At 41.1% G+C, this 12,153-nt stretch overlaps 1 protein-coding gene across 1 annotated transcript; it reads left to right on the forward strand.

The window, feature by feature from the left end:
- Positions 1-868: 868 nt before the first annotated feature.
- Positions 869-9,177, forward strand: lrrc38a (leucine rich repeat containing 38a). The gene is made up of 2 exons (XM_042409304.1): positions 869-1,496; positions 8,930-9,177. Exons 1-2 carry the CDS (start codon positions 869-871, stop codon positions 9,175-9,177), a joined length of 876 nt encoding a protein of 291 aa, XP_042265238.1.
- Positions 9,178-12,153: the final 2,976 nt, after the last annotated feature.

Genomic DNA, 12,153 nt, shown 5'->3' on the forward strand with positions numbered 1-12,153 from the left:
ACGTCTGTACATCCTGCTCTTAGTTAGTGCTTCGGAACCGTTGTCATGGTGACAGGAAGAGAAACTACCTTTTTTCCATCCCTGTCCAGCCAGCGAATCAAAGGTGAGAAAAAGAAAAACGATAGAGGAGGGAGGCACGGAGGGAATGTCGGTGATTCCAGAGGACTGCGTGGGAGGCTGCTGTTGGCTGTACGTATGTCATGGCGTCACATGTGAGTCACAGATGATGATGGCATCCTCATCTTCATCTCTGTCTGTCTGGAGAAGGAGCATTTACATCAAGCTACACTGACAGGATTTCAGTGAGTGAGGATTCCCACTCTGGTTCTGCTTGGCTGAAGACAGAGGCAGCTGGTTTACCTCAGTGTCTAACTAATGAGGCATGGAGGGCTGTCCTGCGACTCTACACACATACAAACACAAGTCTTGTGGCTTACCCCGCTAACCCCGCCCCCCTTGCCTTTGGTTCGTTAGCTTCTGTTCACCTCGGTGTTAATCCTCTCCTCTTTCACATCCCCCCATCCCCTCGTCCCCGCTCTCTTGCACGCTCTCTCTTTTGCTCCTCCCCTCTCTTCCCTCAAAGCCAGCAGGCTGCTATTTGATCCAGACTGCTTGGTTACATGATCTCCTAGATAACAGCGCTCTCTGCTTCTCGATGGCTCTTCAGGTTGTTCTCGCTTCGCAGTGCCGAGAGCACAAAAAGATGCCAGCACCAGGACCCTGAACCTTTATGATCTGACCTTTCCTTCCCCTCTCCCCTCCTGTGATCTTAACCTGTCTACCAGTCTGTCTCCCAGACCTCCCCTCTTACCTCCTGTTGAGACCCCCTCGCCCCCATCTCCTGATTAATGCTGCCGCCCCCTTGACAATGTTACCATGCATTAATTGGCTGCAGCCTTTCCTTGCCTTGATCTCCTCCACCTTGCTTACGCGAGGCCACAACTGTCCATCCAGCTGTTTGTGTCCAGACCATCACACTGTGGACTGTACTGGCCAAGGTCTACGCAGAGTCCCGGACTCCATTCCTTTAGATGTTCGCCGTCTCCTGCTCTCCAACAACTGGATTCCCTGGATCCCCTCCGACTTCCTGGTCCTGTACAGCGATCTAGTCTACCTGGACCTGAGGAATAACTCCCTTTCCCAGCTGGAGCCAGGGACCCTGAGCACCTCCTCCAGACTGGTCTTCTTGGACCTGGGCAGCAACAACTTGACAGAAATCCCCTCAGGGACCTTTGGAGAGTCCAGGAGTCTGATCAAACTGCGTCTGGGGAACAACCCCTACTTAAGCATGGTAGGCAGGGATGCTTTCATTGGGTTGACCTCTTTGAGGGAGCTGGAGCTGGAGAGGAATGGTCTCACAGAGCTGGACGTCAGGGTCCTGGAACCACTGCCCTCCCTCCGGATGCTGCGTCTGGAGGGCAACCCCTGGCTCTGCAACTGTCACTTTGCCAAACTGTTTGAATGGCTAACAGAGAACCTCCACAAGCTCCCGACGGGTAAGACATAAGTTGCTTAAAGTACAATCTTTGTCCCATGACAGAGAACATCCAGTCATTTTAAATGAAGTCTGTTGTAGTGTTTTTTAGTTGTAGACTTAGACTTAACATACATGGAAATAACAACATAACTGTGGCTCTCATTTGTCTGGACTGAGAGATGAAAAGTTCTGTGTTGTAGACACGAGTCTCACTCTTCACTAGTTAACTGAATGATTAATGTCCGAACACATCTGGAACGTCCAACAGCATCATCACTTTCATCATAAATCATTTCAGATGAACTTATGTCTCAGGGAAATATTCCATTTTATTTTAGGATTTGGATTATTCTTTGTGGTCTCTGCGAGCTATGTGCCACGATTAACTCACACTGTTTTGATCAAAAAAGAAGTGAGCTGACACACTATTGAACTCTCTAAATACTGACACATGTACTGAACCAGATTTAACAGAGTGCTCATTTGCAATTAGGTTTAAAAACAGAGTGACAGAAAAGTCTCAATGAATGCTGTGCATGTGTATAAGATCAAGACATTCTTGGCATATTGGTGCTTTATTATCATAGTGTACAAATTACAAAATGTCATGTAAGTTCTGTCACATTACACCTCCTCCTAAATTAACCTTTAGGATAACAAGTGTGTCGGCTGTAATTCTGGTGCTCCATGCCAACACTATGGCCATGTCTATAAATAAGCACAAATATTTATTTTGTACAAATATTTAAAAAAATATTTAGATATAAAAAAAAGTCAAATAACAGTGTGCAGGTTGGGACTCGTAACGTAGCATCACTACATCACTGTCTGTCTCTGTGTCATGAAGGTTTATTGAAGAAAACTTACTTTCATTTAATATCCTAAAATTGTAAAAAGTGTAGTAAAAACTGGATTTTTCTTTTATTTGAAAATGAATACAAATACAAATAATTTTGCTGCGTCAATAAATACAGATACAAATACAAATACTGGCCTTTCCTCACATCCCTAGTCTTTAATCTCTCCCTCATACACTCATTCACTCATTCTCTACTCCCTGTACAACACTTAGTAGTTTACTCTCTAGTGAGCAGTAAGTTGAGATTTCAGACACTCACTAATCTTTGTCACTACAGCTGTGGAATCAAATGACTGTAATTTTTGCATCTATAAATTATGACACATTGCGCTGTGGGACTTAAAGTGTGTCTTCAAATTAAAGTACATTTATTGTGAAGCACGGGAAGTAGGAAGTATCAGTGATAACTTCACGCACATCAGCTTACTGCTAGAAATGAATGGGACAGAACAGAAAACTGTATTTAATGTGCATTGTGACATTTGGCCAATACCTGATCAATAAATAAGGTCAGTATCAGGACTGATACAGATCCAGTGGATCTGATTGGAGCGTCTCAACAGTCCATCCAATATAACATGAATGTGGCATAAAGTAAGGATATGACAGCCTGTGCTGTATCAATGTTGATCTACAGTTACTGATAGTAAGATTCAAGCTAGTACTCAAACATACCTTATGCTGACAGTGTAGTGTACAATACAATAATGTCCTCAAACATTTCTTATTATTACTCGATATAGAGTCTGTCAAGGTCTTAGCATGAAGCAATAATCTACCAATGTTGAATTTTGCATCACTTTGCATTGAAGCTGACCAAAGTAACGTCATCCTTCAAAGCTTAGTTTGTCATTTAAATAACAGTGACTCGCTCCAACACTATGACAAACAGGGAAATGAGACGCACTGTTGGTTCTTAACTGTGCCACAGTGGCTCTTGAGTTTTAAATAATAATGAGTACATACTGTGAACACAGTCTCCTACTGTTTGGATCGGTCAGGTCAAAGGTGAACGAGCAACATGTCTTATTCAGCAATACAGCACATCTGATGCCATGACACCACGACACTGACACAGCAAGCATGTCTGGACTCCTTCCTCACAGCAAACAGACACACTGTCCACATTTACACCACACACACACACACACACACACACACACACACACACACACACACACACACACACACACACACACACACACACATATTTAGTTCAAATAAATGGCTATTGAACTCGAGTAAAAGAAGTTATCAGTTTCTAGAGACACTTACAGTATAATTATATCCGTGGTTCCTGCTACTTTCAGAATGTGAGTGTGTATGTACACTTATGGACATTGTTGTATGTGTCTGCTTCTTTTATGTTGTGTGTTGTCAACATGTGTATGAGTGCACCAATCTTTTTCACCTGAGTACATACATTTGCACAAATGCTTTAACCATGTATTTCCGCATGTGTACACTTGACCATGTGTTTGTGTACACACATTTTTGTGCATATATGTGTGTGTGTGTGTGCTCTTGTTCATGTGCACCTGGTGCATATGAATGCATATACATGTGTTAATGTGCTTGTGTGTGTGTTCCTGCCTGTGTCTTTGTGCACATACTATAATGAATATATTTCAGTGGTTGAGTTCATGTGCTGATGCCTGCGTGTTTATATTTTTGATTTACTATATTTGTGTTGTGTGTGCATGTGTGTGTGTGAGTGTCTGTCTGTCTGTCTGTCTCCTGCATGCCTGTGTGAGCATGAGTCTGGCTGCCTGTTGTAGCACCACGTGACTGGAATATCACCAAGCGATGAGGTCACTGAGTCCCTTTTCATGTGGAAAACCCCTTCTGGTCTTACACACACACACACACACACACACACACACACACACACACACACACACACACTTGACAATGATATCTAGTGACTCTTGGGTACAGCAGCACTACAGCAGAAGCAGGATAAAATGGATGTGCTTCTCTCTACACAGTGGACAAAATGTTTTCTAGGTGTTACAGTGCATTAGTACAGAAAACACACTACTTTGATAAAACAGTGTTCACAAAGCATAGCTTACAGAAACTATAAGGAATACAGATCTAAAATAAAATAATGTTTTGGTGAAGAGTCAATCACTATTTTTGATGTTTAGCCTTTGGGTTAAAATAGTTATGTAATAATAATATCTCCTGTGCTTCCTAATAAGAGGATATATTCTGGCCTGCAGCATAAATGTTGGTGCATTCGGGGGTTACAGCATAGCAATGCAGCTCACACAGGCAGTCGTCATAGATACGCTGTAGATTCACTATAAGTTCTGCCGGCAGTAACATGCATCTCCGCTACACAGATACCAGCATAGCTGGATTAGCAACCAGGCAAACACGTAATTGCTCCAGCGCCCCTCAAGTCCAGGAGCTCTCAGAGCTCCATGATAACTGTATGTCAACTGGTTTGTGCAAATGTACTGTATTGAACTGAATATAAGACGACCCCCCCCCCCCCCTCCCTTTTTCAAGACTCATTTTTGGAAAAAGATTTACAACTTGATTAAATTACTGTATTTGCTTTTTACTCACAAAACTTTTATTACCCTTGCAGTAATGTAACGTGTGTAGTTAGCTGTCATCAACTAGAGTACTTCACCTGGTTCACTGTCGTGGAGCACACACACATACACACACACACACACATACACACACACACACACACATACACACACACATACATACACACACACACATACACACACACACACATACATACACACACACACACACAGTGCTCAGCCCCATCAGAAGAGAGAAACTCAGCGTGACCATAAATGACAGCAAAACGCAGTAGTGACTATGTTTATTTATGTTATCTACCTAATTTGTGTATAACATTTGTTTCATTTCAGCACAGTGTGAGAGTCTACTGCGTTTTGCTGTTAGTTATGGTCGTGTTGAGTTTTTCTCCTCTGTTTCTCTACAGGTGGAGCTGCTCCTCCACATGGACGCAGCGGAGCAGAGGAGAGACAGTGAAGTGGTTAAGTTTGTTCGATCACTGTGTCTCTCTGTCTTTCAGGGCCCTGCCACTGTAAACTAGTTGTGAGGGATGCTGGCTTGCTTCAGTCAGTTGTTTTACAGATTTTTACAGATTTTGTTATATTGGGAACAATACGCTAATTGAAATTTTGTCAGGGATTATGCACCAGTGAAGCACAATATCAAGTAACACAAGTTCTTAAACCATCATTAATAGATTATTTTGGCCACATGGGGCAGTGAAAACACACTATAATTAAAGCTGCAAGCAGCGATGAACACACTCAGCGCACGTCGGAGGGAGCTGCAGCTGTGGTATCACTACTCGAGGTCGGTTGACACAGCTCTGAATTGTCAGGATTATCGGACACTGTGTGAATGGGAAAAATATTATTTCCTGTGTACAGCACGTGGCACTGGAGATGTCACATAGGAAATTGTGTATACAACTGATGAACAATGTTTCAGATATGTGCCAAATTTGATGCAGATTACTCAAAATTTGTAGGAGGAGTAGCGAAAAAACAGATTTTGACAAAATTCAAAATGGCAGAAATACTATCCAGACGCAAAAGGGAGTGGCTTATATGGATAGATTTGTCTGGACTCACAGAATCCAGGAAAAAAAATTTGTTTGTGAGACTTATGCTTCAAAAGTTATAGACCAAAGAAGTTCATTGTTATAGCGCCACCATCTTGCCGTAACTGTAGCTGTTACAGTTTCTGAGACCCAAATACAAGAGAAAGAAGAATAATTAAAGCTGCAAGCAGCGATGAACGGGCCCTCACACCTTGTGTGCATCGTAGGGACTGGTAGCTGCGGATTATCAGACACTGTGTGAATGAGTAAAATATTGTTTTCTGTGTGCAGTATGTGGATCCTGAAGATGACATATTGGATTGTGTATACATTTGATGAACTATGTGTCATTTAGTCTGCATTTCCTGTTGCATGTAGACAATACAATATAAGTGAAATATTAATGCAGCAATACATTTACCAGAGGGTAACTGACATTCTCATGAATATTGGATATATTGGACATATTGGATTGCATGTAGGAGATAATATCATTTCCTGTGTCCACTATGCAGCGCTGGAGAACACTCACTCATTTATAAGTCATGTTGCTGTATATCATGTGTTGAACACATGTAAATTTCATATAAATTGGATGATTTACATGTGCCACCTACTAGCAACTTCCTGTTGCTAGTAGGTGGCACTATGTCTATGAGTCAGTGTTGACATGTAAATGTGTTCAGGCCGGGACTCTTATCAAGCATGAGAGATTTGGGGCAGACTGGACAATGTACATTCAAGTTACAACAACTTCCTGTTTCGTGGCAAAACATGCAGAGTAACTTGCACGGCACCTCGAGGGCATTCCATGAAAACTCAAAAAGCTTCACAATTTAGCATCACAAAGGTCTTTAGATGTCACCAACCAAATTTGAAGTTGCTCTGGTTAATTTTCTTGGAGTATTTATTAAAGCACAACACCTGTAAATGGCAAACACTGCGCAACAATTGCACAGTAAATTCAAAATGGCTGACTTCCTGTTGGACTTAAGTATGGCTCCAATAGGATTTTTGTAGATGTTACATCTTCCACATCTACATCAAATTTAAAGATGGGGGCTTTGACTTTGAAAATTGTGCCAACTTGTCACACTCAAGCCACAGACCTATATCACAAACCAATTTTCACCACGTTACAATACAACAGGGCCTTTGCACCACTCTGTGCTTGATTCCTAATCACAACACTCAAATATTATCATCTTATAAAGTTGATATGACTGTATGTATCAATGATTAACTAGTTTGTTTGGAGGGTGGGACCTTTGAGCAGTTGAAAATTTAAATATCACAAGATCACAAGACCCAATCAACGTAGTTCCATTCACATCATTGCTAACTATAGTGAGATGTATTTCTCTTTTGTTAAAGATTAAAGCCTTTGAATGCTTTTAGCTTTGAGATCCACAGCATCTTTCTTTCCCTCCTATCTACTGTGTGTATCTGTTGATCTGGATGGTGGCTGCTGCATACAGTTGCTCTTCCAGAGATAAATGAAGTTGTATTGAATTGAATATAGAAGGGCAGCAGGCCATGGCAGAAATAGACCTGTGAAATGAGTCTGAGCTCCTGAGGTGAGGACGGCCCCTTCATCATTTTCAAGACATGCTTATTGTGGATCAGTGGCAACTTTATTCACTGATGTGTTTGCACTGCCTTACAGCTGTTTTGAAATTACCCCTGTGAATTTAAGGAGTCTGTAATTTAGAGTTTGGCACGATCCAGATAGAGAACATTTGATTGTTTGTGTGTAGGTGTATTACACAACTGTGTAGGAGAAGAGCAATTACAGCTTAAGTTAAATTGTATAGGCTGCTTTTCTCTGCCACTGTTGTGTTCAAATGTAAGAGCACTAAAAGCAAATCTAAAAAAATCAGTGCACCACAGAAGACTTAGATGACAACCCAGACACATAATGTGATATTCAGTAATGAGCAGGCAGAATATGACATATAGTGGATGGGATCAATAATCTACAGTATCTTCTGATGTAAGTGATAAATGATAATGCATAATATAGAGTAGTAAAGAGTCTAATATTTTTTTTTTAAATGACTGATGACTCAAGACTTCGCTGTCTTGAGTGAAGACTTTTGGCTTTTTCAACTATATGAGGATTTTACACAATTCTGATTATGCATTTGCTGTTTTATCAAACTGAAACTAAATTTGAATGTGTCAGCTATTCTCAAAACAAATGGGGAAAAAATATATTAGGGGAACTAACTAATTCATCTAAGCTTCAGGCAGAGCAGAGTCAGATCCAGTTTGAATCCTTTGTTTGTAGCACTGCACTGTTACAATGACTGGGCTTGAACTGTTTACACTGATTGTATGAGTGAATGTTTATCTCAAGTTAACTTATGGGTGTGAAAAAGGACAATTTTGTTTTCACACAAAAACCCGTTTTATCACAAGAGACTGACAATAGTCTATTTTAAAACAAAAGTGGTCATTTTGTCATGAATTCAGATCACAACTCGTAAAGGTATGCCCAGGTAAAACACAGCGTCATCTGGCAAAAAAGTTGAATCTACCTCAACTTTTGAAGCAAAACAATACAAAATCATCTAGCAACGCATCGTGTCCACCAATCAAATATGCAAGCACATATTCCTGCTAGTATACGTGTAACGTGACTGAAGTGATTCTTACATTTACCTCAACGTTGTTAAAATGGAGGATAAAAAATTTTTTTTTCCAAAAAAGTAGATTTTTCAATTTAATTTTAATATAAATTGCTGTGCAGTCTTTTGCATTGGGTAAACCTTCAAACTGATGGATGTATTACTCCAACAGGAGTTCCTGGATTGTATTATCTCACCCTGTAGCAACACACCCCCACTAATGCAATGCTCTCTTTAGTCTGAACACCCACTTATAAATGACCTCTGAGGCAGGCTGATACAGGTGTGACTTGCCAGAAATGCCAGTGTCTCAGTTGTCTGTCTGCTAGTTTACTTCTTGTGTTCTCTCTTGCCAGGTATGGAGGGGATAGAGTGCTCCCTGCCTCTGGATGGGCGTCGTGTTCCCCTGAGTTTACTCTCTGAAGAAAGTTTCCGGGAGTGCCGGGGTATCCTCAGCCTCACTGACTACCTCATTGTCATCTTCTCCGGCATCTCTGTCTCTGTGGCGGCCATAATGGCCAGCTTCTTCCTTGCTTCCACAGTCCACTGCTTCCAGCGCCTCAGCAAGGGCAGCAAAGGAGATGAGGAGGAAGGAAATGACTGATGGGGGGAGGAAAAGGGGAAATGGATTGTAACAAATGCAAGTGTTTCATACAAAACTCTTGCTCAGAAGTCCTCTTGGTATCCCAGATAAAGCTCGACAAAACATCAGAGCAAAGGGAGGTGTTGGATAGAGTGAGAAGTAAAGGAAAATGCCACACCAAGAAAGCTCTTACCATGTCAAACCCAAGATCACACTTGAGCTATCCTGGGAATCACACACTGGTTTGGGAGATGTCAGATATTCTTGAATCATTGTGAACAGGTATTGCATTTACTGAATGTAGCAATTTCTACTTCTGTGTACAGAACCAAATGTAGAGACACTGATGATGTCAGTGATGGCTTTTGTTAGAAACAGAAGCGCTGTAGCGTTGCGCAGCGATTAAGGCATTCTTGTAAAATATATGCATGTAAGACAAGACTGGTAAATCTATTCTATATGAAGATGGAGGGACAATCATGTGTGGTAGTGCTGGGACTTTAAGAAATCAAAGCCCATGCAAGCACTGCAAGGGAAATACAAAGAATGTCTCCACCAGGTGAGAGAAGTCACAGTAGGAGCTGATCAGTAACAGCACGGTTCTTTATTGTTGGTCCTGTACTGTAGAGGTCTTCACATGTCTGAAAATATACACCCACCCCAAAAAGGACCTGTGACTTATGCCAGGATCAGACTACAGAATATTTTTGTTTTTGGAGATTAGGCGATCATAGTTTCATACATAGCACTAGACTACACATTGGACCCCAACAAATCTTAGCTTCCCATCTTTCTCTTGACAGAATCAACAACATCTCTCCTCTTTTTTTCTTGTCTATGTTAACACTTCTGTGTGGAAGAGTGCTCTGTGCTCCAGTAGGCCAGCATCAAAGGTCACATCATAGTAGTTGTCAAACTAGGGAAGTAAAGGAAAAACACATCTGGCATGCTAAGCTTTTTATTGATTGCATGCCTTGTCTTTCAAGACATGCAATCAAGCAATTAGCTCATATCCTGTATAGTCTGATCCCGCCATTACTCACAACAAAGATGGATTTATACCTTGTAACAAAACTTGCACCCAAATGCAGTTTCATGCAGTTGATCAGCAACAGAAACAACATGCCACAGCACAGAAGAAAACATTATGTCAAAGTCTAAACAAGTCAAAGCAGCTGAGCTTTGTGTGAAAGTAACTGTAAAAAAAATTGTCAAGTAATTGTAGAAAATGATTGATGCTTTGACCTACAGTTACAGATGTAAGGGTAATTTTAAGTCTGAGTAATGAGAGTGCAGTTGGCTACAAACACCTGGTTTCAGTCAGGTTCTTCAGTTTTCTGAGGTTCAGAATTGCCCAAGACCTCTATTAAGAGGGTCCACTGGAACAGCTGGTGGCTATGTGCCTTGCCTTTTGGTTGTTGAAAGAGCAGTTGTCAGGATTTGAAAATAAGCTTCCTGAAATGTTCATATTCTCTCAATTTACAGCATAGCTTTTATTTTACATATGATTTTATTTTGTTCCCGTACGGCAACAAATCCTTATTTTGAACCTCAAATTATACAGTATTTAAAACTGAACCTGGGAACTTTTGGCAGACTGAAATGGTGGCAAGAGAAATCCTTAAAGGTATCAGCAGTAAACTGTTGTCTTGTAGACATTAATAGTGACGATTCCTTCTGTCAGTGCAGATTTTTGATTAGACCAGATGCCTGCTTTAATGCCCTGAAGATATAATATTTCCAGTATAGCTAATTTGTAGCAGAGAATTTGGACGTTCCTTCCTCACAGAGCCTTACCCACAGAGCCTACATGCACCCGTTTGCATTAAATGCCAGCTAATGAAGGCAAGCCTACTATAGTCTACATCAGGTTCAAGTAATCTATATTGTCATTCAAGACCATACAAGAGCGCACAGCAGAATGAAATCGTGTCACTTAATGCGCAACAAAGAAAATAGATAAAGTATAACATGAAACATATAAAGTGTGTACATTATATGGTGTCTAACTACTGTCCATTTTACATACTGATTGAACTCTGCCTAAATCTATCTTATCATACAAGAAAAAATCAAGCTATATGTCAATTAGACCTTCTTAGACGAATACCAACAACTTCATGCCTGAAGGTTTTCTGGGTGCTGGAGGGTTGTGGATATATTACTAAATTATGTTACTATATCCAACAAATTAGATTATTATTTTGGAACCTGGTTGCAGGGATTTGCTCCCATTCAGTGTAAAGGGCATCAATGAACTCCAACACTGATGTCGGGTGATCAGGCTTGGCTGGCAGTCAGCACTCCAATTAGTCCCAAAATTGTTGGATGGGATGTTTAGGGCTCTGTGCAGGCCAGTCAAGCTCTTCCACATCAAACTGGGAAAAGCATTTCCTGGCTTTGTGCACAGTGGCATCGTCATGTTGAAACAGGTAATATTCATTTTCTCTGGTCCGAATCAGTAAATTCGTTGTGTTTTCCCCTTGGTTGAGGTTATTTTCACACAGAAAAAAATGAAGTGAACCAAAATGCATCACTATGAGTATGGTGACATTATCACCTCAGTTTGGTCAGATTTGTCTGGGGTCGGAGCAATATGTAAACACAGTAAAAAGGGCCTGTCTACCCAAATATCAAGAAGGCAATGTACTTTGTTGCTCCAGATTGGACCTTGATTTCTTCAGCTAGCGTCTACCTACTGACTTTGATTTCACTCATCTGCATCCCAGCGTTCAAAGCACACCCAGCAATGTTTAGCTCAAACCTGCAGAGTACGCCTTGTAGTACTGTAGGGTCGGATCAAGCTTGACTCACGTTCCAACCACAAATGAATGAGAATTCAATTGTAATTGGACTGAGACCACTTCCTCTACAGGGTCTTGGTTCGCTTGTTTTGGTCTGTACCTGAGTGCGACTGCTGTGTTCAGATCTGGCAAAACCAACTGTACCAAGTGAGAAAAGTCTGATTCCACTGGACTACACAATAAAGGTTTGAAA

Source organism: Thunnus maccoyii, chromosome 4 (assembly GCF_910596095.1).
Source record: "Thunnus maccoyii chromosome 4, fThuMac1.1, whole genome shotgun sequence".
NCBI classification, from domain to species: domain Eukaryota; kingdom Metazoa; phylum Chordata; class Actinopteri; order Scombriformes; family Scombridae; genus Thunnus; species Thunnus maccoyii.